General features: G+C 57.1%; 4 protein-coding genes across 19 annotated transcripts; 3 read left to right on the forward strand and 1 right to left on the reverse strand.

The window, feature by feature from the left end:
* Positions 1-286: 286 nt before the first annotated feature.
* KCTD11 (potassium channel tetramerization domain containing 11) lies at positions 287-3137 on the forward strand. Its single transcript, XM_027130863.1, has one exon. It carries the CDS (start codon positions 1134-1136, stop codon positions 1830-1832), a length of 699 nt encoding a protein of 232 aa, XP_026986664.1. The 5' UTR covers positions 287-1133; the 3' UTR covers positions 1833-3137.
* A 130-nt stretch (positions 3138-3267) lies between these two features.
* On the forward strand, positions 3268-5420 carry TMEM95 (transmembrane protein 95). 5 transcript variants are annotated; one of them, XM_027130865.1, is made up of 7 exons: positions 3268-3599; positions 3837-3893; positions 4093-4173; positions 4273-4293; positions 4437-4517; positions 4632-4719; positions 4860-5420. In XM_027130865.1, the coding sequence occupies exons 1-7, from the start codon at positions 3431-3433 to the stop codon at positions 4891-4893; spliced, it is 531 nt and encodes a 176-aa protein (XP_026986666.1). In that variant the 5' UTR covers positions 3268-3430; the 3' UTR covers positions 4894-5420. The 5 variants fall into 5 exon arrangements, with proteins under 5 accessions (XP_026986666.1, XP_026986665.1, XP_026986667.1 ...); XM_027130864.1 differs by having other exon boundaries at positions 4437-4719; XM_027130866.1 differs by lacking the exon at positions 4632-4719.
* Positions 5421-14324: 8904 nt separating this feature from the next.
* Positions 14325-21462, forward strand: TNK1 (tyrosine kinase non receptor 1). 10 transcript variants are annotated; one of them, XM_027130846.1, is made up of 12 exons: positions 14325-14439; positions 15731-15920; positions 16086-16156; positions 16282-16473; positions 16606-17162; positions 17400-17673; positions 18866-18960; positions 19288-19458; positions 19710-19789; positions 20143-20444; positions 20527-20622; positions 20707-21462. In XM_027130846.1, the coding sequence occupies exons 2-12, from the start codon at positions 15758-15760 to the stop codon at positions 20818-20820; spliced, it is 2115 nt and encodes a 704-aa protein (XP_026986647.1). In that variant the 5' UTR covers positions 14325-14439; positions 15731-15757; the 3' UTR covers positions 20821-21462. The 10 variants fall into 10 exon arrangements, 9 of the variants coding, with proteins under 9 accessions (XP_026986647.1, XP_026986653.1, XP_026986655.1 ...); XM_027130848.1 differs by lacking the exon at positions 14325-14439 and having other exon boundaries at positions 14577-15920; positions 16606-16761; positions 16879-17162; XM_027130851.1 differs by lacking the exon at positions 14325-14439 and having other exon boundaries at positions 14577-15920; positions 16750-16761; positions 16879-17162.
* A 512-nt stretch (positions 21463-21974) lies between these two features.
* On the reverse strand, positions 21975-26168 carry PLSCR3 (phospholipid scramblase 3). Of its 3 annotated transcripts, XM_027130858.1 has the most exons (8): positions 25924-26168; positions 25538-25715; positions 25028-25269; positions 24881-24923; positions 24559-24779; positions 24129-24290; positions 22359-22520; positions 21975-22165 (listed from the first exon to the last, which is right to left on the reverse strand). In XM_027130858.1, the coding sequence occupies exons 2-8, from the start codon at positions 25542-25544 to the stop codon at positions 22109-22111; spliced, it is 894 nt and encodes a 297-aa protein (XP_026986659.1). In that variant the 5' UTR covers positions 25545-25715; positions 25924-26168; the 3' UTR covers positions 21975-22108. The 3 variants fall into 3 exon arrangements, with proteins under 3 accessions (XP_026986659.1, XP_026986661.1, XP_026986660.1); XM_027130860.1 differs by having other exon boundaries at positions 24652-24779; positions 25538-25931; XM_027130859.1 differs by having other exon boundaries at positions 24622-24779; positions 25538-25931.
* Between the last annotated feature and the right edge of the window lie 1109 nt (positions 26169-27277).

Below are 27277 nucleotides of genomic sequence, written 5' to 3' on the forward strand. Positions count from 1 at the left end.
TCGGGAATTCCCTGCGGGAGCGACTAAAAAGGAACTAATCCAAAACCCCCGACGGCTGGGCCTCAGTTTTTTTAGCTGCCGGATAGGAGACGCCGGCCCCCGCCGAGTTGCAGACGTGAGGTCGGGCACACCTAGGGGCCGGCGGGGCCGTCACGGCCACATCCTTAACGACGCGCCTGAGTCACCCCCCGGACCCCACCCGCGCTAGCGTCCGCCAGTCCAGCCCGTCAGCCCCGTCTCTCCAGTTCGCCACTCCGCTTCCACCACCACCGGAGCCGCGCGCTCCGGGCGGGGGCGGGGCGCCCAGGGGGCGGGGCTGCCTCTTAAAGGGCCCCCGGCCGCTGCCCTTAGGCCACCTCCTTGGGGCGGAGAGTACTTAAGCGGCTGCGGCGAAACCCGGAGAAGGCGGCGGCGCCCGGTCCCGAGACTCCCGGCTGCTTCCATAGGAGTCCTAGGACCCTCCCAGCTCGGATTGAGCGTGTATCTTCGCTCCCCAGCCGATACAGAGGCACCTCCGCCATCGGCTCCGGTCAGCCTCGCCTCCTTCTCCTGGGACCAGCGCCGGAGCCAGGCCAGGCCAGGCCTCTGACTGGCCCCCGGAGCCCTGCGTGGACTCGCCCACGGTGACAGCGGTCTGCCCGAGAAGCTGGTCCCTTCAGAGTCGGCCTTGTGCTCGCCACCGTCACCTGCTGGTTGGATTGCGGAAACCCACTGTCAGAAGACCACTGAAAGGAATCGCCGACCACCCAGAATTGGATGCGTGTGGACCTAAATCTCCCGTCCCTCTCTGACTTCCCTCTGCTCGTTTCATCCGTTGTCTCAACCTTTCCGGCGTTTCTGTGCCCGGAAACCATCCTCCACCACCCAGGTAGCTGGGGTGAGCCCCCAATTTTGCTGCCTTGTACTCCAACCTGAGCCTCCGACCCAGAGACAGTCTGAACATTACGACCCAATTCTGCACACATCCAGGAAGTTCTGCCTTTTCTTCTCTTTCGGTGTCTTCGATACTCCTCAAAATTTCTCCTCCTCCTGTGCCCTCCTCGCCCCCCTCCTTTGGGGGCCCCGTGACCCTGAATGTCGGGGGCACGCTATATTCCACTACTTTGGAGACCCTGACTCGATTCCCAGACTCCATGCTGGGGGCCATGTTTAGGGCTGGTACTCCCATGACCCCCAACCTCAATCCCCAGGGAGGCGGCCACTACTTTATCGACCGAGATGGCAAGGCCTTCCGGCACATCCTCAATTTCCTACGGCTGGGCCGCCTGGACCTGCCCTGTGGATATGGGGAGACAGCGCTTCTCAGGGCAGAGGCTGACTTTTACCAGATCCGGCCCCTCCTGGATGCCCTGCGGGAACTGGAGGCCTCTCAGGGGACCCCGGCACCCACAGCCGCCCTGCTCCACGCAGATGTAGATAGCAGCCCCCGCCTGGTGCACTTCTCTGCTCGTCGGGGCCCACACCACTATGAGCTGAGCTCTGTCCAGGTGGACACCTTCCGGGCCAACCTCTTCTGCACCGACCCTGAGTGTCTGGGTGCCATGCGTGCCCGATTTGGTGTGGCCAATGAGGACAGGGCGGAGGGAGGCCCACACTTTCATCTGGAATGGGCCCCCTGCCCTGCAGAGCTCCCCGAAGTGGAGTACAGGAGACTGGGGCTGCAGCCGCTGTGGACTGGGGGGCCAGGAGAGCGACGGGAGGTGGTGGGCACTCCGGGCTTCCTGGAGGAGGTGCTGCGGGTGGCCCTGGAGCATGGCTTCCGTCTCGACTCCGTCTTCCCTGACCCCGAAGACCTGCTCAACTCCCGATCTCTGCGCTTTGTCCGGCACTAGGAACTGAGAACTAGGAATGCTGCCTTCAGTTTGACTGTGTGGGCGAGGGGGGGGTTAGAAAGAATGGGTCAGTAAAGAGGGTGAAGTCTCTCCTGAGCCTCTTCCTAGCTCTGCTCCTGGAGCTGTGAGAGTCAGGGGCCCCGTTGCACCTGACTGGAGCCCAGATGTGGGCAGGAATCCCCAAACCGGAGAGAGCCCAAGGGCTCATGACACCAGAGGGTCTGGACTGGTGCTAATCCTGGGAGGGGTGGGGAAGCTTCCGTGGCTGGTCCTCGCCTGAGCCTGGGGACCTTCGGTGTTTCCTTGCTTGGAGCTTAGTATCCAGGGTCTGGAAAAGTGGGGATGCTTCTCTGCCCAGGCTAGGCTTAGCAGAACCGTGGAGGCACAGTGAGGTTTGGGGGAAATGAGAGACTTTAGATTGCTCTAATGTGGTCTTCTGGACTGTGACTTCTCCTGGAGCTGGTGGCCTGGCCTGGCCTGACCAATGATAGGTCAGAACACTCTGAAACACGGGAAGGGAGATTCTTTGCTGTGTTCCAAGCCACCACTGAGGGAGACAGAAGGGCTACACCCCATCCTAGCTTGGCACAAGGGGGCTAGGAGAATCCCCATTAACTATGGGGCTGGAGCATCCCTCTGGAGATCCAAGTGTTTTAAAGGATCCCATATTGATGGTGGGGCTGGCCATGGGGAGGAGCAGGACATCTCCTTGCGTCCTCGCCTTCCTTCCTTCATGTGAACGTGCCTGTTAGCCAGTGAGTCTGACTGATGCATGGGTCCCTGGCATCCTGGCTCCCATCCATGTCGCTGGAGGTGGTGTCTGTGTGCTGGCTTTTCTGTGGTCTCTGCGTGTCCAGGCCTGTTTGGGGTTGCTCAGAAACTATTTTGGCACCAGGTGTGTCCGCGGTATGGGTGTGAGTAGACTGAGAATTAGGTTAATCCCAAGGTGTGTGTGTGTACATGTGCTTCACATCACCACGTAGGCAGGAGGGGCCTGCTGGGCTTTGAGTCACTAGGATCTTCTGGTGAGAAGTAAGAGAAGTCACTGGGCTTAGCTGGGCCTTGGAGGCCTGTATAGAGCTCTCGGTTACTAAGGCAACAATGAGCCTGTTGCTAGGAGATAGCTGGGGAAAGCCCAAGGCTGCCCAGGGCAGAGAGGAGATGAACAGAAGAGTTTGAGAGAGTGGGGGAGGATATGGAAAGGGATGGGATACTCACAAACAACTTCTTCACTGGGGGAGTCACTTATTATTTATCACTGGTCATGATTTACAAGAAGAAAAATAAAGTTTCTCTTGGAACCACAAACTCGTAAAGGCTGCTGAGGGCTAGGTTGGGAGTACAGCAGAAGACCTGCTTTCTCTGTCCATGTCCCACTAGAGGTTTCTTCTTCTGGCCCCAGTTCCTTGGGCCCCAGGTTTACCCCAGTCAGTCAGGGATGGAGCAGTGCACTGTTCTGGAATGTTCTAGAGACTCCAACTGTTCTGGAACACTCTAGAACCTCCAGGCAAAGGACTGGAACCAGGATCACAGAGCATTCCAAGGCCTTCCCAGCCTGGGTGGGGCCAGCCCCCGCTCCAGAACCTGCAGCGGGCCTCATGTGGATGCTGGCACTAGGTGGGATCTTCCTGGCAGCCGCCCAGGCCTGTGTCTTCTGCCGCTTCCCAGACCGTGACTTGTCGGGCCGCCTGGCTCAGCTTTGCAGCCAGATGGAGGCCCAGTGGAAGGACTGTGAAGTCTCCTGGAACTTCTCGGCCTTTGCCTTAGGTAAGATCAGACATCCAGGGATGGGCTCAGCAACAGTCACCCCTGTGCCCTAAGGGGGCTGCATGTGGCCTCCCAGCTGTGCCTCTCAGCCATCTTCTCAGTCCACTGGCCTCTCTGGACACACTGGCCTCTCCCTCTGGGAGAGCTTCTTCAGACCCTGGGAAAGTCAGGAAAGGCCCCAGAACCTCCTTCTGGGCCAATGAGGGAATCTCGCCCGGTCCTTATCCATCTCCACAGATGATGCATCCTTGAAAAAAGTCACAGAGAAGACTCACAGAGTCCTGAGGGTCATGGGTGAGGCCGAGGGGGAGGTACAACGCAGGGGCTTGGATGGCACCAAGGAGGGGGTTGGGAGGAGGGGGCTGGGGAGGCAGGGAAGGGTGGTGGGTGGGTGGAGACAGGAGGGCGTGATGGGGAGGCGCTGGGTGAAGGTGTGGAGGTGAACCGGCCCTGCTGAGACCCCGGGCACTAAAGCTGCTCTCTGCCTCCCCAGAGATCGAAGGGTCTCTCTCCTCACTCCTTTCATATTGGAAATGGCTTCAAAAGACCAAGCTCCCAGAATACAACAGGGAAGGTACTGATGCGGGGAGGGATCAAGGGGTGCCTAGGTCCTCAGGCAAAGGAGGGTGTGGCTGAGCTCATCCACCCCCATCCTCCTTGTCTTTCATTTCAGCTCTCTGCGCTCCCGCCTGCCGTGAGTAGGAAAGGGAAGGGGTAGCAAGGGCCAGGGGCCTCGGGGGACCTGAGGAGAGCCTGCAGTTTGGGGAGGAAGTGTGGGACTCTCGCAGGGTTCAGCGAAGCTTCCCGCCCCAGAGCTGGTCCTGCTGTCTCCTGCAGGGGGCAGCACCATCCTGTACAACTGCTCCACCTGCCAGGGCTTCGAGGTGTACTGCTGGCCCCGAAAGCGCTGCTTCCCAGGTCCTTACTCCCCACCCCTGCCTCACCCCGCGCAGATCTCTGAGCTGTTAGGCTACCCCAGCATCGATGGGTGTGGTCCCCGGGATCATTCACTGCCTCCTGGGGTCCCTGCAGGAAGTCACGATCTTTGGGAAGCCAGGATTCTGCTGCTCTTTGTCTCCGGAGCCGCCCTCCTCCTGGGTATTCTGAGCTTCGCGGTGGAGTGAGTTGGGGGATAAGGGCCAGAAACAGCCTCACTACCTCCGACCCATCAGTACCCTTCCCCACCCCCCATCCTTCCTCTTTCCCTCCCAGCCCCCTCCCCTTCCCTTCCCTGGACTCCCACCCTCTGTCTTCCCTCAGGTACAGCCACCTCCAAGCAAAAAGTGACTTGTGAAGACGAGGACACATCTTAGCCTCCAGTTCTAAGGAGCATGTGCCCACAACTTCCACTTCTCTCGTGGGGCGGGGTGGGGGGGGGAGGGGGGCAACCAGAGCCTTAGTTCCAGCCCCAACGGTTCAGTCTTCCAGACCCTGATACCCAGACATCCCCACAATCCCAGCGTCAGATGGCGTCCAGGGACCCAGGCACCCACAGCTGGAAAGTTCCTCCCCTCCAGTCCTCAACCAATCAGACAGAGGCAGTCACCGTGCCAGGAAAATATCTACAGAAGGAAAGAATCCCCTCCATACACACTCCCACTCCCACACCCCCTTCTGCCTGTTCCCGGAAAGCGGGGGCTGTCTGCCCCAGAAGCTCCTCTTGGCCCTCCTGTGACTGATTGGGAATCCGGGAATGAGTGTTCTGGAAAAGTCCCTCCCCCTAGAGTGAGACCACATCACTCAGACTGCTGGCATGCTACCCTTCCATTTAATACTGTGAAGGCTCCCACAGAGGCCCAACTAAACCTGTTGTCAAATGGCCTCGACCTCTGCCTGGCCTCTGTCTGCGACTGGGGAGGGCAGAGGGAGCGCGGGAGCCTCTTGTAGCCCCAGTGGTTCTCAGCCGGGGGGGTGGGTGGATTTTGCACGCGATGAGACGTTTGGCAATATATCTGGAGACATTTTTGATTGTTTTGATTGGGGGTTTTGAGGATGTGCTACTGGCGTCTAGTAGGCAGAGACCAGGGACGCCGCGAAATATCCAAAAATGCCCGGGAAAGTCCTCCACGACAAAGAGCTATCGTGCGTGTCCGAACCGTCAGCAGTGTGTGGTTGAGAGACCCTGGTATTTGGTCCTTTGGCTATCAGGAGTTTGGGTTTGGGGGATGGGAGATGGGACATGAAAAGAGAGGCCTATCACCCACCGTAAGTCTCAGCCCGAGGACCTGGGCCGGCCTTCACCTAGCGCCGTGGTTTACAAACTGGGTCCCTAGAGGCTCCCAGTTCTCAACCAGCTGGACATTGGAGTCATCTGAGCAACTTTAAAAACTACCTGTTAAAAAAAAAAAAAAAAAAAAAACTACCTGTTGCTGGGCCTCATCTCCAGAGATTCTGAGTTTAGTGGTCTTGTATGGGGCTTCAGTTAATCTAACTTACAGCCAGGGTTAGAACCACTGTTTGGGGGATCCATTAAGGTCCTGGGGATGGAGAGGGGAATGCTTACCCCTCCCAGGAGAACACCTTCTATTTTGATCTGCACATTCTAGTCCAGTCCTTTCATTTTACACCAAAAAATGAGACCCCGGGATCACACAGCCAGGTCGTACAACTTGCCCGAGATCATACAATGATTCATACATTCATTCATTTGACAAATACTAAGGGATTGCCGGTCACGTGCCAGGCAGCGTTGCTGCCCGTACTGGGGTGAGAAACCCTCTCCCGACTGCCCAGGCACCACAGCTCTCCTCTGGTTTGCGGTAGCTGCCTCACACCCTCTTAGGCTGTGCCCTCTTTCCAGGCTCAACATTTTGGAGCTGTCCTTGTTTTCACACCCAATGTGCAGTGGGTCAACCGTTCTGTCCATTCCTGAAGGATCTCTATCCCATCTGTCTCCTCCTCCTGCTCTATGGCCCCCAGCCCACTCTAGAACCCTCTCGTCGTGGACCCGAGTCTCCCAGATGTGCATCTGACTCTGCCCACGCCCCTCAAATCCACTGCACCCTCAGTGGCCACACTGGTCTTCTTAAAACTCCACATCGCTCAAACATCCTGTCCAGTATCAAATGATGCTTAGAACTTGGGCTCTGGAGTTGGGCTGCCCGACTTCAAATCCTGGCTCTGGTTCTTACTGGACCTTGGGAAAGTCATTTAATTTCTCTGTTCCTGTTTCCTCATGTTTTAAATGCAGATCATATATTTCCTTGAGTCCATGGCTTTTTTTTTTTTTTTCTGTTTACATTTGAACATCTCTGAAGAACCCATCTTAAATTGAAGATATGTCATGGCATAATGGTATATTTTACAATTGATGATGTCTTAAATTCAACCCAGCGGTACTGACCTTACAGAATTACTGCGAGGTCCAAATCAGTCCATATAAAATCCTTGGGACTGTGCCCAACGTGTAATGGGCCCTCATTAACTATCAGCCATTATAATCTCTTACTTAAAACCTTCCCTAGCTCTTCCTTGCCTGCAGAGTATAGAGTTGGCCCTTGACCCTGACATTCAAGGCTCTCCATCAGCAGCTCCCACCATCTTATATAGTCATCAGGCCAGAACTGTCCAGACACAGAACTGGAATCTCCCTTGAACGCCCCACAGGCATCTCAGACTCCACACGTGTCCACCTCCCTCAGACACGCCTTCCTCCTGACCCCAGCCCCTCCTGGGATCTCTCAGGCTTAATGGCAGTGCCCACAGTGTCATGGGCATCCTCCTCCTCTCATGCCATGTGCCCACTTCTTACCTGTAGGTGATCTACCTTGGTCATACTTCTTGGAATCTGACCCCCAGGTGTCCCTGGAGCTTTATCTCAGCTCTGCCCACCTCACAGCCATACTGAGTCACTTCTAGTTGCCCCAACACTGTTTCCTCATGTCTGCTCGCCTTTGTCCAGTCTTGTGCCTCTACCTGGAATGACTATCTCCTTTGGCTCAGATATCACCTCTTCTGAGAGGCCTTCTCTGAGCTCCTGAGTCAGAGTGGCATGAGTCTGCTCTAGGCATCTCTCATGTGGCACCTGTTACATCAGGTGGTGGTGTTTCTTTACACATCTTCCCTCTACACCACGCATTCCTCTCTAAAGCCACTGCTTAAGGTTTTGTGTCTTTGTTTCCTCAGAGCCTGGCACATGGGAGATGCCAGGAAGTGTCCCTGACGACTCCAGCACCTTCTCTGAACCCGTGTGATATGCCTTCCCCATATAAGCCCTTCATGAGCACTTAGCACAGGAGGCTGGTGGAGTTTGTGCTTTTTTTGTGCGCATAAGGCCAACCGACCGCAGTGTGGCCTGCCAGGGCAGGGATGGTTTTTCTGAGCCCCTCACCAAACGGGAGGCTTCTGTGGGTGTGGCAGTTTTAAACAATGGCCCCACATTCTTTGACATGCCTCCCACCTAGAGGTAGGTTCTATGTATCCTTCCCTTGAACCTGGGCTCCGTGACTAGCAGGCCAATTGAATGTGGCAGAAGGTACAGTGTGCCACTTTCTGAGCCCAGGCCTTAAGAATCTAGCACCTTCTGCCCTCTGCCTTTTGGGATACTCACTCTGGAACTCAGTCACTCATGCTATGTGGATGCCCAGCCTACGTCGAGTCCACATGGAGGACTTCCCTGGTGGTCCAGTGGTTAAGACTCTGTGCCTCCACTACAGGGGGCACGGGTTCAATTGCTGGTCCGGAAACTAAGGTCCCACATGCCGCGTGGTGCAGCCAAAAACAGAGTCCTCATGGAGGGATTCAGCCAAAAGCCAACATCTACTGCCAGACGTGTGAGTGATACCACAGCTGTCAAGTCATCCCCAGACTTTGTTTTTCCACCCACGGCCCCAGACATAGTAGAGCAGAGATAAACCATTCCCACAGTGTTCTGTTGGAGGTCCAGACACTAAAAGTCTAGAGCATAATAAAATAGTTGTTTTAATGCCACTAGGCATTGTTGCTCAACAATAGATAACTGGAACAGTGGGGCAGAAAAAAAGACCTAAGAGCTGGCACTAAAGGCCCTGGGTTGGGACTTCTCTGGAGGTCCAGTGGTTAAGACTCTGCGCTTCCACTGCAGGGGACTCGAGTTCAGTCCCTGGTTGGGGAACTAAGATCCCGCATGCCGTGGGGCACAGCCAAAAATAATAATAATAAAATAAAATAAATAAAGGCCCTGGGTTGATGACATTGCTGGCCCTGCCACTTCCTAGCTATGTATGTACATGAGAAACATCACTTCACCAGCCTGAGCCAGTCTTCCTACCTGTAAAATGGAGTTAATGATGGCTAACAGGTATGGAGACTACATGTCAGACATCATTCTAAGCATTTGAAGCATTGTATTAGTGATCTATAGCTGTGTAACAAATTATTCTAAAACTCAATTGTCTAAAACGATAAAGCCTTACTATCTCACAGTTTCTGTGGATCAGAAATTCAGGAGCAGCTAAAATGGATGTTTCTGGCTCAGGGTTTCTGATGAGGGTGCAGTCAGGATGTTGGTCAGGGTTGCAGAAATCTAAGGGCTGGTGGATCAGCTTCCAAGATGGCTCACTCACACGCCTGGCAAGTCGGTGCCGGCTGCCGGCAGGAGTCTCTCCATAGGGCTGCTTGACTTGCCTCAGGACATGGTGGCTGGCCTCCTTCAGAGCGAGTGACCCAAGAGAGGAAGGCAGAACCCACACTGTCTTTCACGACCTAGCTCAGAAGTCACACGCCATTCTTTTCACAATATCCCATCGCTTACACGGATCAGCCGTATTCATTGTGGGAAGGCACAGCACTGTGACATCGGGAGGGCAGTTCGTTGGGAGCCATTTTGGAGACTGGCTACCACACACCTAGACACAGTTAATTCTCCAATAACCCCGCGAGGTAGATACTCCTAACAAGCTCATCTTGAAGATGAGGAAACGGAGGCATAAAAACGTGAAGTAACTTGCTCAGATTTCTAGGATGGTAAGTGGTAAAGTGGGGATTCAAACTCAGGTAGTCAGGCTCCAGAGGTGAGATCTCAGCTACTGCTCTGTAAAGGCCCTCAGCTCCATTATGAGCCTGAAGGAATATGGTAGATACAAGAGTGCTTCCACCTTAGGGGACTTCCCTGGCGGTCCAGTGGTTAAGACTCCGCACTTCCAAGGCAAGGGGCCTGGGTTCGATCCCTGGTCAGGGACTAAGATGCCACCTGCCACGCGGTGCAGCCAAAGAATAAGGGAAAAAAATAAAAAAGGAGTCCTTCCACTTCAGAAAGTAAACCACCAGATATATACAAGGTGGTGGGCTGGTGACTCCATTAATGAGTGAGGCAAATGCAAATTGGGAAAGGATGGGACCTCAGGGTCCTGGGAGATGGAGATGGGGTGATGGAACAGAGGGTTTTACCCAAGGGTCTGGGGGGAGCTAACCATGTGGCGCCAGGGAGTGCCACATGGGGAGGGGGGCAGGGATGGGTTCACCAGGAGAATGTTTACAGATAAAGTTTAGAAACTGTCATCCCCATCACTCCCAGCAAAGGAGCTCATGATGTCAAAAATCTTTGTTTCACTCTACCCAGATGACTCTGTCTCATCCCTTTGTTCAGCAAAGGTTACTGAGCACTTATAAGTCAGGCACTTAGACTGGGCACGGGGGACCTAGCAATGCCCAGGCAAGATGAAGTCACTTTCTACCTGGAGCTTGGAATCTAGCAGGGAAGACAGACAAGTTACTGGCAAATTCTACCAGAGCAATGAGTGCAATGACGGGAAAGCACAGGGATCTTGGGGTGCAGGGGAAGAGACCTGACCAGTTAGGAGTAGTCTTCCTGAACTTAGCAAGGCCAGGTTGGGAGAAGGGTGGGAAGACTTCCAAGCAGAGGGAACAGCCATGCAAAGGTTCAGAAGAGAGACAGCCAGAAGGCTGCGGTGCTTTCCCGGGCCCAGAGGTTGATGTGGGTCAGGTGGAAGGGGGAGAGCCTAGTGACCTCAGGGCTCAGAGGAGAAAAGGATAAGGTAAAGAGGCACCAATGTCGTTCCTGATAGGAGCCGAGAGGTTTCTGCACAAGGATGGGCCCTACTCCTCACCCAAACCCAAGGTGGGAGAGGGGAGGTTGGCCACCTGGGTGCCCTCTCTACTCGTCCTCCTGGTTCTCTGCCCTGCAGAGAAAGACTTGGCCCTGGTGGTGTGGATGTGTTCATCTTTCTCGGATGCAGGGCCTGCAGGCAGGGCAGAGGTTGGGGAAAGGCAGATGGAGGGGGTGGTGCTCGATCTGGGCCTCCAAGTTTAAGTGTTAGCAGGATGCCCCATCTCAGCCTGGAGGAGGTGCTCCCAGTGGGGGTGAGGATGGTCAGGCTGTGCTCCCCCACACCCCATCATCCTTTATGGGCAAAGGTGGAGATGAGAGACGCTTAACTCCAAAAGTAAGAAACGAATAGGGAGAAGTGGAGGGATAAAGGGGCCTCTGATTCCCTAGGTTTTTTCCAAGCCAAAGACAAAGGTGGGGCAGAGCCCCTGCCTCTGGTTTCCTGCTGGAGCACAGAGGACCTAGGCTAGGAGTCCAATCAGTAGCAACCCCCATCCTCAGCCTCCTCTCCATCCCACAGCCAAGGTCCAGGCAGGGGCAGCCTCTCTCCCCTGAACCAGTGGTCAGGGCCTCTTCCTTGAGCTCCCTGCTGCTTCTCTCTCACCTTTCCCTAGCCTCTTACTACCACAGGCTGGTTCTGTCACTAACCTGTTAAACCTTTCAGTGGTTACCAGAGCCCTCAGGTAAGGCCCAAGCTCCTGAGTGTGTTCTGCAAGACCCTGCAGAATGAATCCAACCAGGGCAAGGATCACGTCAGCTTGTTCACCTGGGTCCCCAGAACCGTGAAAGCTTGCTGGAAGGCTGAACTGATGCCTAGTTTGGCTTCTGCCAGCCTCTCCGGCTGCATTTGCCTTCATATCCCCCCACGTGCTCTACACTCATGTATTCATTCAACTCCCAGAGGACCTCTAGTGCCCCCAGATCTGTGAGGACACTGGACATTCAGAGGAAAATCAGGTTTCACATGCTCTTCCCTGAAGATGCTCATGGAGCATTGTGTTTCCCACCAAGAACTTGGACAACACCAAGATGAATCTCAAAATGGGTTGAGTGAAAGAAGCCAAATGGAAATAATAAACAGTGTGTGATTCCATTGACAGAAAGGTCCAGAGCAAGCAAAAGTGATCTATGGGTTTTAGAAATCAGAAGAGCAGTTGCTGGGGAATTCCCTGGCATTCCAGTGGTTAGGACTCAGCGCTTTCACTGCCAAGGGCGCGGGTTCAATCCCTGGTCAGGGGAACTAAGATCCTGCAAGCCTGCGCTGCATGGCCAAATTAAAAAAAAAAAAAGAATAGCAGTTGCCTCTGGGGAATGGCATTGATTGAAAATGGGCATAAGGCTACTTCCTGGGATCACAGAAATGATCTGGGGACTTCCCTGGTGGTCCAGTGGTTAAGACTCCGCGCTCCCGGGCTTCCCTGGTGGCGCAGTGGTTGAGAGTCCGCCTGCCGATGCCGGGGACACGGGTTCGTGCCCCGGTCCGGGAAGATCCCACATGCTGCAGAGCGGTTAGGCCTGTGAGCCATGGCCGCTGAGCCTGCGCGTCCGGAGCCTGTGCTCCCCAACGGGAGAGGCCACAACAGTGAGAGGCCCGCGTACCGCAAAAAAAAAAAAAAGACTCCCCGCTCCCAATGCAGGGGGCTTGGGTTCGATCCCTGGTCGGGGAACTAAATCACACATGCCACACCTAAGAGTTTGCATGCTGCAACTAAAAAAGTCCACATGCCACAACTAAATAAAAGATCCTGCGTGCCGCAACGAAGATCCTGCGTGCTGCAACTAAGACCCGGTGCAGCCAAATAAATAAATAAATATTTACCAAAAAACAGAAAAAAAGAAAGAAATGTTTCGGGTCTTTATTTGCATTAATGGATATGTATATTTGTTGAAATGCATTGAACCGTACAGTTAAATCTGTGCATGTTACTGAATATGTTATATCTCAGTGAAGTACTGTCAGTATAGAAAGTTTAGTGATGTTTATATAACTATAACTAACAAAACCCCGTCAGTGTATGGATTAAACAGCACATCAGACATAATCAAAGAGAGAATTGGTGAACTGGAAGAGAGTTGAAGAGATGACCTGGATTGCATTACAGAGACACAAAGAACGGAGAATACGGAAGAGGAGTTAAAAGATTGGAAGGACAAAAAAAAAAAAAAAAAAAGATTTGGAGGACAGTGAAAAGGCCTAGCGTACTTCTAATCAGAGTCCTCAAAGGAGAGAACACAAGGAAAGGAGGAAAAAGAGTATCTGGAGAGATACTGGCTGATAATTTTCCAAAACTGGTGAAAGATATGAATTCATAAACAAAGGAAATACAATAGAATTAATAGAAAGGGATCCATACTTAGACTCTTTGTACTATAACTATGAAACACCAATGATATCTTAAAAGCAGGGAGAAAAGACAGATCACCTACAAAGGAATAACAATTAGATTGAGCAGTCTTCTTCATAACCAATATGCATTGCACCTATGATATGCCTACACTGTCCCAGGTACCTTAGGAGGAACAAGACAGATCCAGCCCCTACTGTGTGGAGCTAGCCCACAGTATATCAGAGATGACAGATGTGGAGGGAACAATCACATCTGTCACCTGGCCTGGTTGGAGGGCAAGAGAATTGGCAAGAAAACCACAGAAGTAGAACTGTGAACTATGATTTTTTTCCCATTAAGGCTGGATTTTCCCATGTGTTTACCAAGATGAGGTGGGCTTTTCCTCCCAAGGGACTCTGGGGACAGCAGCTGCTATGCTTACACATCCTTCCTTGAGACAGAAGGAGACAGGCCAGATGTCCTAAGGCTGATGGCTTCCTCCCTGGGACCCCTGAGGGAAAAGGAGAGAGCATCCTTCTCCTCAGAGCCTTCTTTGAGCCAGACTGTGTCCCTGCCCCACAGGCCAAGTTGCACCATACTGGGCCCTGGGGTCAGCAGAGGTGACATGTGGGGAGGGGCTTATGCCAGAATGAGGCCAGGAAGTGCCAGTGATGGGAATGCACGCCCTGAGGCATGGAGTGCCGCCCTTGATCACCAAGACCAGGTACCAAGCTGGGATGGGGCTGAGGAGCCACTCAGAAGCTGTCTCCACCCCCAGCCCCCTCCACAAGAATCCCCACAGATTCCACCCTGCGGAGCTCCCCAAATGGTCTTTTTCAGGGGCAGCACATTAGACGGGGAAAAGGACATTCAGAGCTGGGAAAACGCCAATGGCTTCAGTCTTAGACTCTGTCCGGGCTGGGAGCTGACTTCGTGCACCACCATCAACACCTCCGCCGTGGCGCCCTTCCCAAGTCCGCTGCACCAGGCCGGCTTCCTCCATCAGAGTGCCAGGAAGCCCTCTCCCCTACTAGGGGGCTGCGACTATGTCCTGTTTAGCCTTATGTTCCCGGGGCCTGGGCGGGATATCTCTACTAGGTGCGTATTCATTTAAGGGGTGGGGCTCTGCTTGAGAGAGGTGGAGGACTTGGTAAGAGGAGGTAGGGGAGACGGAGACGGGATACCGAGGAGGAAGTCCAGGGAGGGGTGAGAAGTTCTTTGGAGAAGTCTGGAAAGGGGGTGGGAAGGTGGAGAGAGGGTGGGAAGGAGGCGAGCAAAGGACAGGGGAAGGGAGGCTTCTCAGGATCTGGCTGGCTGAGGACCGGCCGCCAGGCGCCCTCACCTAGTCCACCGGTGGACCCGGGCCACGCCGCCAGGCCCCGCCCCCCGCGGCCTCCGTCCCGCCCTCCTCGGGATTTAGTCCCGGCAGCCTGGGAGGCTCCCCAGCCGCCGCTTCCGCCTTCGCGAGGTGAGGGTACGGAGAGGCAGGGGCGCCGGCGAGCGGGCTGGCGGGGCGGCGGTCGCTTGGGAGCGCGTCCGCGGGTGCTGAGCCTCCCCTCCCCAGTCCTTACCTTCCGCGGGCGCGTCTCCTCCTGTCCCCCATCTCGTGCTTTCCCCTTCTCACCTGGCTACTGGTGCTGGTCTCCCAGCGTCCTGGGCTTTCGCCTTCCCCGCCCCTGCTCGTGCTCGATCCCTCGCCACCTCCGAGTGTCCATCTGGACCCTGCCTGGGGTCCTCCGCTTCTTCCGGCCTTCACTAAGTAGGGGGAGGGAGGGGGCCAGGTGTGTGTGCAGGCAGCCGGCACCCAGATCACCTAGAACCTTATTTAATAAAGATTGGTGGAGTTGCCCTGGAGCCAGGTTAGAGCGAGTGACTCAGGTGTGCCGGCCAGGCTCTGTACCTGGAGCTGAGCTCAGGTGGGTGTGGAAGGGACTGTGCACCTGGCAGACTGGGTGGCTCTGAGCAGTACCTGAGCTTAACCGCCCATCACAAATGCCCGATTTGATCTCAAATGTTGCTGCCTCGGGTGTAGAGGAGGCAATGACCCTGGGCGTCTCTGGGCAGAGGAGGCAGTCTGCCCACATAACGTAGGTATGTGTGGACACCGTAACTTGATATCTTGTGTGTTGTGTGTGTTTGTGTGGACCTGGGTGTCTCAGACATGAGGCGGTGTATCTTGGAGGCAGTGAACTCAACATGTCTCAAGTAGGTGTGTGTGTGGGGTACCTGGCAGGAAACCTGGTGTTCTACGGCAGCGTATACTGGAATGCCTCAGCTTTGAGAGGACATGTATCTGGGTGTCTCAGGTGTCTTTTGCATCATATCTATAGGAGTGTGTGAGTGTGTGTGTGTTGTACCTGCGTATCTCAGGTATGGTGTGGTTAGTGTATCTGGGCATCTCTGGAGTGTATGTGGTGGGTCAGGATGTCTCAGGTGTACCTGAGTGGGTGTGTACAAGGGTGCACCTCAGGCCTAAAAGGTGGTGAATCTGGGTGGCCTAGGGGTACGGGCAGTGTGTCATAATAGCTCAAAGTGAGCAGGGCCACACACCTGGAGTCTGTGCAGCGCTGAAATCTTAGGTGTGAGGAGAACATTCTTCCTGGGGTTTGTGTGTGTGAGGGGCAGGAATCCTGGTTGGTTCTGGTGTCCCTCCCTCTGTACCTGAGTATTTCTGAGGGGTTGAGGGTGGAGCAGGCAACCATGTCTCTGGTTCCTGAGTGTCTCAGGTGCCCACCCTGGGCCATGTGTCTGGGGGACAGGGCACCACAGGGGTTCCTCCTCCAGACATGCTCCACGAGGCGGGCTCCCTGTGGCTGCTCCGGCTGCTCCAGGACGTCCAGCTGGCCCAGTTTTACCGACCCATCCTTGAGGAGCTTAATGTTACTCGGCCAGAGCACTTCGACTTTGTAAGACCTGAGGATCTGGACGGCGTTGGCATGGGCCGGCCTGGTGAGGGTCCCCTGCCCCAAGGCCCCGCTGTCTCCTTCCGCAGACTGTTAGTTGCTACTCTCCCCCCACCACCACACCCACCAGCCCCTCCTTGCCTGTAAATCCCTTGCATCCTGCTCCCCGCCTCCCCCATTACCCCATCCCTCTGATTCTGGCCTCCCCCAGCCCAGCGTAGACTGGCTGAAGCTCTGAAGAGGCACCGTTCGGGGCTCAAGTCTAAGAACTGGGTCTACAAGGTGTGTGTTTTGGGGCAGCGGTGAGAGGCTTAAAGGGCCAGCTCAGGCCCCGGCAGGGGCTGGGCTGAGTGGCAGAGAAGGATGTATGCAGGGTTCCACACACGTGATTTCCACCACTGTTTCAGATCCTTGGGGGCTTTGCCCCAGGGCAGAAGGAAACCACCCCACCCTCAGACAGCCTTCCATCCCTCCCTGAGCCAGATGGGGGACTCAAGTGTCTCATCCCAGACCGGGCTGTGTGCAGAGGGGAGCTTCTGGGCTCCGGCTGCTTTGGTGTGGTGCACCGAGGGCTGTGGACACTGCCCAGTGGCAAGGCTGTGAGTCTCCAGGGAGCCCACTTCATTCTGGGTACCTGGGTCAGCTTCTCCCTCTGTTCTGTGTGCCTCTCTGCTCTGGCCTTGGCTTAACTGTTCCCTACGTTGCCTGATGGTGCTTCCCCCCACCCCCAGGTCCCAGTGGCTGTCAAGTCCCTCCGGGTGGGTCCCGAAGGCCCCGAGGGCACTGAGCTAGGGGACTTCCTGCGAGAGGTATCCATCATGATGAACTTGGAACACCCACACTTGCTGTGTCTGCACGGCCTCGTACTGGGCCAGCCTCTGCAGATGGTGAGCAGACCCAGACGCCAGCTCCCGGGACAGTTCCGGGGGCCGATGTGCGACAGGAGGGTGAGCGCCAGGGTCTCGTGTGGCCGGACCACCGCTCGCACGGCTGTGCTCCCACAGGTGATGGAGCTGGCGCCCCTGGGCTCCCTGCACGCACGCCTGACCGCCCCGGCCCCCACGCCCCCGCTGCCCGTGGCCTTGCTCTGCCTCTTCCTGCGGCAGGTGGCGGGGGCCATGGCGTACCTGGGGGCCCGCGGGCTGGTGCACCGAGACCTTGCTACGCGCAACTTGCTGCTGGCTTCACCGCGCACAATCAAGGTGGCTGACTTCGGGCTGGTGCGGCCGCTGGGCGGCGCTCAGGGCCACTACGTCATGGGCGGACCCCGCCGCATCCCCTACGCCTGGTGAGGGGTCGGGCGGAGGGGAGGGATCTGAAGGGCAGGAGCTGAGGGGGTGCGGAGGGGCTGGTCCTCTGAGGGAGGCGTGGACTGGAGGAGTCGTCGTCGGGTCTGGAAGGGCCAGGAAAGGAGGACTTCTGAACACCACGGCGGGCGCACTAAAGGGGCGTGCCCAGTGGCAGGTGGGCGCTCCGGGGCACACACCCGGCACACATCCAGCCCCCTTCAGCTCTGCTTCCGCAGGTGTGCGCCGGAGAGCCTGCGCCACGGGGCCTTCTCTTCTGCCTCGGACGTGTGGATGTTTGGGGTGACGCTGTGGGAGATGTTCTCCGGGGGCGAGGAGCCCTGGGCCGGGGTCCCGCCGTACCTCATCCTGCAGCGGCTGGAGAACGACCGAGCCCGCCTGCGTAGGCCTCCGCTCTGCTCCAGGGCCCTCTACGCCCTCGCCTTGCGCTGCTGGGCCCCCCACCCTGCTGACCGGCCCACCTTTTCCTACCTAGAAGGGCTGCTCCAAGAGGTGGGAACTCCTGCCTCCCCAGAAACACTCAGTCTCTTTTCCCTCCGTTCCCTCTCCTAGGGTTCCATGCACAAGACTAATGTATACTGGTTCCCGGGTTGGGGTCTGGGACTTGGCTCTGAACGAAGCAGATCCAGTCCCTGCCTTCAGGGTGCTCAGAGCCCCAGGAAGACAGCTGGGGTCTAGTGGATGCAGGCTGAAGGGCCGGGGGCTGGAGCAGAGAGAGGGAAGCCCAGAGCCCAGAGCAGTAGGATGTAGTGGGTGTTTGACAGGCAGAGGAAAGGTTCAGCGTGGGAGGGGGAAGTACGGTGATTAAGGTGGCAGAGGCATCTTAGGGGTGCACCAAGGAGGGACTTGTGAGACACGGTAAATAACCAGCGCTAACACCTAGAGCACTCGATCTGTGTAAGATACTGTACTAAGTGCCTTACGTGTATCCTTATACGTGTTCACTCATTTAATCCTCACAACAACCCAGCTCGATTTTAGAGAGGGGGCAGTTAAGGCACTGACAGTTTAAGCGATTTGCCAAAAGTCACACAGGAAGTGGAGGATGGAGATCTGAATCAGTCAATATGACTTCAGCGCTGTGCCGTAAATCACTATGTACTCTACTATTAAAGGAGTTTAGTCCTTAACTCTGAGGGCACCTGGGGGCCATGGAAAGGGCTGTGAGCAGGGGAGTTATAAGCCACATTTCCAGGTTATGTCACTCTGGTTTGGTGCAAGAATGGATTAGAAGGACGGTACTGAAGGTAGAAAAACCAGTAGGCCACAGTGGCTGTGAAGCAGAAGTAAGATGAAGAGGTCTGGACGAGGGTCGAGGCAGTGGTGCTATGGTGAAGTGGAAAATTCCCAGAGGTGCTTGGGGGGCAGATATGATGGGCCTGGGTGTGGAGTAAAAGCAGTGTGCAGGGTGACTCTCCCCTTGGTCCCCTAGGTAGAGGCAGGGTCCCCCTTTGTTGCTCCTTGACCCCTGGGCTGTGTCCAGCTTGGCATGGAATCCAGGTCTGCCTTCTCCACTGGATTACAACTGAGGGACAGGGACAGTCCCACCCTGGGGCCAGGACAGAGTACATACCTGATATGGGTTTGCTTGGTGGGTACACGAACAGTCTCCACTCTGTTCCCATGATATTACCCTTCTGACTCAGGCCACAAGCCCAGCCACCCTCTCCTCCTGTCTCTATAGGCGTGGCCTCCTGAGGGACGTTGTGTGAGGGACGTCACAGAGCCCGGTGCCCTGAGGATGGAGCCTGGTGACCCCATCACTATCATCGAGGGCAGGTGAGGGCCTCGTGCCTCCCACCCATCCCCAGGGGGAGGACTCCCTCCCCACCCTCCTGGCCCTGGTCCCAGCTCAGCTTCTCCCCAGCTGCTTGAACCCCAATGCTCTGCCTCATCTCCTCCTCTCCCCACTGGGCCCCGAGAGCTCCACCACAGTCCTGGCCTCCGGGCTGGAGCCACCGCTGGCCCATAGAGCCCTTTTGTTTTAGAGAGAAAAAAAGCTTCCCTTCCTCCAGGCAGATGCAGCTCCATGGCGCACAGCTTGTGAGCTGAATGTGGGCTGGAGCCCAGCCCTCACTCTCCCCTGGCTCCCATCCCCTTCACCAGCGCCTCTTCCCACAGCCCCGACTCCACAACCTGGAAGGGCCAGAATGGTCGCACATTCAAAGCGGGCAACTTCCCAGCCTCGGCAGTGACGCTGGTAGACTCACCAGCCACCCGTCCAGTCCTCAGAGGCTCCCCTGCCCGGGGAGAGCGACGCCAGGGAAACATAGATGGGTGAGGACCTGATACAGTTGGGGGCAGAGCTGGACTGGGGGAACCAACCAAGTCTAGCAACTTCTCTGGAAGGGGAGCCTGGGGAGGCGGATGGGGTAAAGCTGGGGGGGAGGCTGGACTTGCCTTCCCGCTGGAGCTTCCACTCTGGGTCTCGGCCTGCCTGGAAGCCCCAGAGATTCCTTGGGAGAGGGCACTGCTATATGGGGTAGGGCTGGGGGGTGTGGAGAACGAACTGGAACACTCTCCAACAGGGACAGAGTGAAGGTAAAGCTTCGGGATCCCCCTCCAGCTCGGGGCCAGAGAAGGGATGTGGCCCTGCAGAGGACGAAAGGTGGGCATGGCGGTGGGGACAGGGCTTCCAGGGTCTCCGAGGACGTCAAGGACAAGCCTCTGGCGATGCCCCCTGCTCTGAAGCCCTGCCTGTGCAGATATGATTTCCCCACCTGTGGTTTCCTGGCCCCCATTCTGCCTGCTGACATCCTGGCTGTACTTCAGACAGCGTCTCCCCACTGCAGCCCTGGCAGTTCTTTGGACCCTCAGCTGCTTCGGCCTGGGCGTCCATCCTGCACACCTAGTTTCTTGTCCCCCCAACACGAAGACCACCCCGAGGACAGTACAGATAGCCAGAGAATGGGAAGAAGGCAGCTGGGCTTTCTCTCAAGTTATTTTTTCTCAAATGTGTAGGCATTTCCAAGAGTCTGGAGTCGGTTCTGTCCCTGGGCCCCCGCCCCACAGGAGGTGGGTCGAGCTCCCCCGAACTTCGACATGCCAGAACTGTGCCCCAGGGACCCCCAGGCGTGCCCCCCTGCTCCCCCGTAGCCACCAGCTCCTCTTCCCAGCCCAGCCAGCCTCCCAGGGAGCGGCCTCCCTGGCCCAAAAGAGAACCCCTACACAGTCACCCTGTGGGAGCGCCTGGAGCCAGCAAAGCCGCCGTCCCCTCTGGGGGACCCTTGCCTGACCCCGAGTTGCAGAGGAGGATTATGGAGGTGAGGTCTCCCTGAAGAGTCCTGGTGTCCAGAAGGGGCTACGGGCTGGCGAAGGGCCTAAGTGGGGCTTTGTCCCCCGCAGGTGGAGCTGAGCGTGCATGGAGTCACCCACCAGGAGTGCCAGGAGGCTCTAAGAGCCACCGGGGGTGACGTGGCTTCTGCCATCCGGAACCTCAAGGTACAGCCACACCCTTCTCTCGGGTCCCTGCCCCTCCCAGCCTGGCCCTCTGGCCGCCAGCTGCCTTTCCTCTCGTCCCCACAGGTGGACCAGCTCTTCTATCTCAGCAGCTGGTCCAGAGCGGACTGCCGGCGCATCCTGGAGCGTTACCAGTGGGACCTCTCAGCCGCCAGTCGCTACGTCCTGGCACGGCCCTGAGCTCTGCTCCTTTGGGCACAGACACCAGATGGACCAAGGGCCTGGTCACATGGGACCAAGCAGAACCGGAACAAGGTCCTGACAGGGTGTGTTCCCACCTGGGGAGAGCCTGCCACGGGCAGGTACCGGAGGAGCCCAGGATCGGGCACTGGTGAGTGTCTCCTCACCCTGCCCGTTGGTCTCTGAGGGCGTGAGCTCCCTTGGCCATAGGAGGATCTAGTGCACTCTGCCCACCACATTCCCAACAAAGGAGGACTTGGAGGAACAGAGCTGCGACACGTCACACCCATGGGAAGCTTCTATCGCTACAGAAGATGAGCAAGAGGCCGTTCTGGGCCGCGGGAACAAGCATCCTGAACTGCCATCAGCTACCACGCTGGGCTGTGTGGGAGCAGCCATCCTGACTCGGGGCATATGGACCATACTGCCTTGGCTTGGTCTGGGGCCATCATGGGTGATGAAAGTGGCTCTCCTGGACTCGAGGACACTTGATCCTGGCAGCATGGATTAGGAGATGGGCCAGCCCCCGCCCATCCAAGCTGTCATATTTCCCTTTGTTTCCTCCCACACCCAACTCTTTCTCCTGCCCTCTCCCACTACATACATCTTCCAATGTCCAAAAAGTTACAAAGTTTATACGAATATAACATACAAAGATGCAGCCTCCTTCCTAAGGAAGGGGTAGGAAGGGGTGGTAAGGCACAGGAAGTTGCAGCAAGCACCAGCTGAGGGAGAGGAAGTCGGCATCGGGGCCCTGGCCCTATAGCTATCGGGGCGGGGGAGGTAGGGATCCCCCTCAGAGCGCCATCATCTGAGGCTGAACTAATTGGCCAAGCTGATGCGGGGAGAGGGTGACCGGGTCAGCCGTCTTCGGTGCTGCTTGACCTTCCCCACCCCAGCCCTGTCATAAAACCCTGCATTCTAAGGCCTCATCTGGAGCAGAGGCCCTGGAGGGGGTTGGGAGAAAGTCAGCAGGGAAAGTTGGAAAGCCGATACGCCCGTGTGCTGAGGGTCTGCTGGAGGCAGTGGTGGGAAGTAGCAGGGGAAGGGCTCTCGTACATACCCTTCCGGAGGGGCTACAGGTGAAGCAGGCCAGGGGAGTAGGGGAGGCATGGGGCACCAATGCCTCCAGCATTGGGGAGGCACCAAGCCTCCAGCCTCTCAGGCAGCCCTGTCTCTCCCCTGCAGTGCACATGGAGGGAAAGGGGCTGCCTCTGAGGCGGGGCCAGGGCAGGTGACCATCTTGAATTCTGGTTGAGATGATGGTCTCCTCACCCCGAGGTGGCCTCTAACTGGTGATGGCAGAGGGCCCAGCGCCTCCTCGCTTCTCGAAGAACATGTAGTCCTGAGGGAAGGGCACGGTCAGCAGGAGATCTGGCTGGGCCAGCCTGGCTCAGGAATCACAACCCAGGTCTGGAACCACAAGCCCCCATAGACTCTGTCCCTAACCCTCTCCTAGCAGGAGACCAAGAAGTGCTCAAAACCTCAGAGTGAGAGCAAAAGGGCAGCGGGGGGCAGGGGCGGGGGCCCCGACTCACAATGAGGAACGTGGCTCCCAGCAGCACAGCCTTCACCCTCACATCCAGGTCCAGTGGGAACTGCACGCCGAAGTCATCTGCATCGGTGAGGGCTTCTCGGAGCAGCCCACCCCACTGCTTGCTGATGCGGCCCACACTGCGGGATTCATCTGGAGTCTTCACCTGGCAGGAGAGAAGGAAAGAGGGAGGGAGGGAGGACCTGCATGGGGAGGATGTGCCTGATCTCATCGGCATCCAGTCTCACTCCCACAGTCACCACATACGAACTGTGCAGGCTCTACACCTAGCGAGTCCTCCCAAAGCCTTGGGTTTCCATGTGACATCTGGGGAAACTGAGGCACCCGAGGTCACACTGTGAGTACACAGCAAAAATCAGGTTGCAGGCTCAGATCCGTTGTTCTTGAAAGCCACGTATGACTACTAGACATCAGTGCTGGGAGAAACAGAAGCACAATACAGTCTAATCTCCTTAGGGGATGGCCAGGCACTAGGTTTGTTTTGGTTACCAAAGTCCCTGCCGCCCACGGTTCGTGCAGTTTGTGCCCTGCACAGAGTAGCCTGGCCAAGCCGGCAAGGGAGGCTGCTGAATGCCTGGCTGCACTCTACCAGCCGACCAGGCTGCTAGAAGGCCCAAAGGGGTGCCTGTCGTCCTCGCATCTGCAAGGTAGGGAGGACTCTAGCATGGCATGCAAGCCTCATCCAGGGTGGATCCAAGCCCATCTAGTGGGGGGAGGGGACAGCAGAAAGTGGCCTCTGAGGACCAGGATTTCCACTGGCCTCCCTAGGCCCAGCAGCAACAGGCCCTGCCAGTGTGGATGGTAATTCACTGTGACTCCCTGGACTTTTTCCTATGCTCATTCTCCAGTGGCTAGAACTAGAGCGATGTCCTTCCCATCTCCTTCCCGCATGGTCCTACAGCCCTTGGCCGTTTCCTGCAGACCAGTCCCAGGGTGGGTATGCGGTCCCAGTGCAGCCCCAAATGTGGACCATTCATAATTATGTAAAAGGAAGACTGGCCCATTGAGAACCCCACGATCTACATATTCCCAACCAGAGTTCACCCAGTTACCTCTTTCCCAACCAGTTCCCATCACAGAACCTTCCCCCAGCTACCAAGGTGACTCAGTTTTTAAAAGTAACCTAAGATAAGGCACATCATCAGAAGCCTTGGAAAGTCTACTGGGATACACCTGTTGTTTCTCCCTTATCTACACAGATATTCAAGTGCCTCTGTCTTCTAGAAAGTAAGGTGTTTCCCAGGCCTTACTTTGAAATGGTCATCACTTGGGTTCTCCAGGCTCCAGGTTGGTGATTGAAATGCATGGTAAGAAGGATTCCAGGCTGGGGGTGGGTGGGTGGACGTCTGGACTTATCGGTTGGCAGGGCAAGCCACAGGATGTTAACAAGTTAAATTAATGCTTGCTCCAGGGCTTGGGCTCACGAACTCACACACAGCGGCCATGCGGGCCCAGCCCATGGTACACTCAGTAAGCATCCTTCACCCTAAATCCAGCCTGACCTTAGATTTTTTTTCTCCCTCAACACAGGGCTGCAGGTCACAATCAGCATTGGCCCTTCAGGTGAAACCCTCTTTGCCATATTTTTATAAGACCGTGGGCCATCCTATTTCTGAATAGAGGAAAACTGGAAATGTGGTAGGCACCACAGTGGATTTGGACTGATGAGCTCTTGACCGTCCTGTTGGCCATCCTGCCGCACGGATCATCTCGGTTTCTGAAGGTCCCAGGAATCTCCCCTTATTCCTGATACCTCAAAGTTGGTGTCTGTGCCACAGCCACAGGTCCAGCAGGGCCCCACCACTCGCAGGACGGTCTGGCGGTCAGCGTCTTGGATGGAGAACTTGGGGAGGAAGGGATGCCAGGTCTGTAGAACGTGGCCAATGGTGGTGCCTGGTGGAGCCTGTACTTCCATCTGGAGTGGGCAGCAGACAGGATCACTGCCTAGCCAGGCACCCTGGCCCAAGCACTCACCGGTCTAGCTTTATCACCTGTCTCCCCTCACAAGACCTCCCATCCCCTTCACTAGACCACCTGTCATCCCTCTCACTAGACCTCCCATCCCACCTAAGCCCAGCTCCCACAGGAGGCACGCCTCATTTCATGCCTCATCCCGGTCGTGCCCTGGTCATCGGCCTGCCCCCTACCCAAGTTTCTCCCTGGCCCCATCCTTCCCAGCCCACCTCCTGGAGGCCACAGGGACAGCAGCTGCAGCCACAGTGGAGGGGGCGGAGCAGGCGCAGCACCTCTCTGTCCCCGGGGTCCACCAGGCGTACACGCAGGGGCCGGCGGGCGCCACAGCATAGCCGCGCACAGCAGTTGCTCTCCTCTGCCGCCTGACCCAGGGGCTGTCCGGCTCCCGAGCGCAGTTCGTAGCGGTTACAGGTCTCCCAGCCCAGGAGCGCTGCCAAGGGGTGACACACTGAGGCTCGGACACCAGCGCCTGCCCAAGAGTCCACTATTTGCCCCCGTCACGAGGCCCAACATACTCCTCCTTTCACTCACCTTCCACCCGCTCAGCCTTCTGGTGAATCAAGACCTGATCAATCTGGAAAGAGAGTAGGGGAACGCGCAGACATCAGCTGGCTGGCCTAGTCGCCTGGGTCCCCTCCCTGTCACTCCTCCCTCCCTCCCTCCCTCCCTCTCACTCACCTGCGCCAGGAATTCGAGGCCAAAAGGCACCCCTGGCAGTGGCAAAAAGGGGGCAGCTGGTCCCGGGGCCCCAGGGCCGGGCGAGGGGAAGACAGCAAAGCCGGGCGCAGGGGTAGGCACGTGGGCGGGCATTGGTGCCTGCCCCGGCCCGGGCCCAGGATGCAGCGTCGGCTCCGGGTACCCAGCGGTCACAGGGTAGGGAGGTGGGGGCGAAGGGGCGTAGCCTGTGGGGGGCAAGTAGCCTGTGGGGGAACAGGAGTAGGTTAGAAGGGGCCCCCGACCTCATCTCTTTACCCCTTGGCCCATGGGCCGCGAGGCTGCGGGGAAAATGTGGTGGGAAGAGAATGAGAAAGATGGGGCGGGGGAGCAGGGCGGCGGCTTCTCGGGAGGAAGGGAGGGGCCCCACACAGCCAGTCCGAGCACATTCCCGGAGGATGCGTCCGACACCGGGTTCCCAAGTCCGTGGCGGGGGGGCGGATAACGGAGACCCTCGGCCTTGCGACCACTTACCTGCCATGGGAGAAGGGCGAGGGTTCGCGGGATGTCGCTGTCCCGGAGGTTTAGTTCTAGAAGTGGAGGCAAGCTCGGAGACAGCCAGACAGACACAAAGACAGACACAAAGATGGACAGGCAAACGCAGAGCGGCAGCTGCGCCCAGCGCCGGCCCAGGGTCTCTAGGGCGGCGCTTCTGACTCGGGGAGAAACCGAAAGTGTCAGCGGGCAAGGCGGGGGCCCTGGGACCCTGGATTCCCTCAGGGGCCCCAGAACCGCCCCCTCCCTTTGTTCTCCCATTTTCCGCAGAGGCGGCTGTTGGCAGACGGCAGGACAGATGGACCCGCAGTCAGACCGACGGCCCCACCTCAAGGGAGGTCTCCTGACCCGTTCCCCCTGCTCACCTGAAGCCCCTAGAATAGCCCGGGTGCCCAGCACTCTGCAGCTCTCGGGAGCTGGTGGAGGCGGGCCCAGGAGCTGACTCCACCCCCCGACCCGTCCAGGCCCCGCCCCTCCCAGCTGAGCAGAGCGCCTGCGCAGGAAGACTGCCGGCTCTCCTGCGGCGCCGGGACTTCAGGCCACCCGCTTCACGGCTTGGCGGGCGTCCCCGCCCTTTCCGCTCGGATGCAGAAGCCCAGAGATGAAGCTCGCCTGCGAGGGTAGCCGGGTGAGCCCTAGCCCTGCGACTCCCGCCAGGCCTGCGGGCGCAGAGTGGTCAGTGCCCCTTGGTGGGAACGAGGGCCGCTTGCGCGGCTCGGGAGCCCAGGCTCCTCCTCCCGAGGGCGGTTCGGGCCTCGCTGACGCAGCGGAACACCCTGCACACTCACCCATTGGCTTCTAGGACTGACTCCTGGCTCCCCTTCTGCCTCCCTGGGGCAACCTTGCTAGTCTCCTCTCCCTGACGTAGCAGTGACCCACACAGACCCGTTGCAATTATAGTACTTCCTTCAGGCGCCCCCAGCCACACGGGGGATAGACTGCCAGACAGTGTCAGTAACGAGTGGGCGTGAGGTGAGGCTCAGGGGGGCCAGAGGAGACAGCGCGGTCCGCAGGAAAGCCTTCTCCCAACAAGAATCGCTTCTTTCGCTTTGTTTGAGTCCTGAGCCCAGGCCCGCAGGTGTGAGGAAGTCCTGCGCCTTGGGGGCCTATAGGCTGAGCGGCAAGAGATGAGTTCAGAGTCCGGCCCACGTGCACAGAGGGCCTTGTGGGAGCTGCGCTTTGGCCCCCAGGGCAGTGGGGAGCCCACTGAAAGATTTTCAGTCAGAGGGAGAAGGTCAGATGTTTTAGGAAAACCATTTAACCTGTATGGTGGAGACCAACAGAGGCCCCCAGGCTGGGTTGGCAGTAGTCTGGGGGAGAGGATGGTTGTGTTAGTGTGGACAGAAGTGGCAGATTTTGGAGATATTTAGACAATAATATAGAACTTGTTTGGGAAGTGAGATGTGGAGGTGAGGAGTCCAGGATGACCTCAGGTGCCTGTCTGGTGACCAGGCAGATGGAGGTCTCACCCATCAAGATGCACATGGGGAGAAGCAGGTTTGGCGGCTTCTTTGTCCCTATGTCCATGTTCCTCTGGGCTGGTCCTACAGCTTCAGTCATCATCTTCAAACCCAAATGCTGGACCTCTCCCCTGGTATCCCTTAGTGCCCCAGATTCTACCTGGCCCAAACCACGTGCCAGCCTCCACCAAAACACAGACATACAGAAGTTCAGTTATTCAACAGAGATTTAATGAGCCCCTACTATATGTCAGACAGG

Source organism: Aethalodelphis obliquidens, unplaced genomic scaffold (genome assembly GCF_003676395.1).
Source record: "Aethalodelphis obliquidens isolate GAN/ISIS:26980383/991018 unplaced genomic scaffold, ASM367639v1 scaffold38, whole genome shotgun sequence".
NCBI lineage: Eukaryota > Metazoa > Chordata > Mammalia > Artiodactyla > Delphinidae > Aethalodelphis > Aethalodelphis obliquidens.

Coding starts and splice junctions, on each gene's coding strand:
- PLSCR3 (XM_027130858.1), bottom strand. Junction 24,924..25,027: donor GCCTCGAATTCCTGGCGCAG/GTGAGTGAGAGG, acceptor CTCTCTTTCCAG/ATTGATCAGGTCTTGATTCA. Junction 22,521..24,128: donor GCACAGACACCAACTTTGAG/GTATCAGGAATA, acceptor CTCTCCTGCCAG/GTGAAGACTCCAGATGAATC.
- TNK1 (XM_027130846.1), top strand. CDS start 15,758: ATGCTCCACGAGGCGGGCTCCCTGTGGCTGCTCCGGCTGCTCCAGGAC. Junction 16,474..16,605: donor CACTGCCCAGTGGCAAGGCT/GTGAGTCTCCAG, acceptor CCCCACCCCCAG/GTCCCAGTGGCTGTCAAGTC. Junction 19,459..19,709: donor CGCCAGGGAAACATAGATGG/GTGAGGACCTGA, acceptor ACTCTCCAACAG/GGACAGAGTGAAGGTAAAGC.
- KCTD11 (XM_027130863.1), top strand. CDS start 1,134: ATGCTGGGGGCCATGTTTAGGGCTGGTACTCCCATGACCCCCAACCTC.
- TMEM95 (XM_027130864.1), top strand. CDS start 3,431: ATGTGGATGCTGGCACTAGGTGGGATCTTCCTGGCAGCCGCCCAGGCC. Junction 4,294..4,436: donor TCTCTGCGCTCCCGCCTGCC/GTGAGTAGGAAA, acceptor TGTCTCCTGCAG/GGGGCAGCACCATCCTGTAC. Junction 4,720..4,859: donor ATTCTGAGCTTCGCGGTGGA/GTGAGTTGGGGG, acceptor GTCTTCCCTCAG/GTACAGCCACCTCCAAGCAA.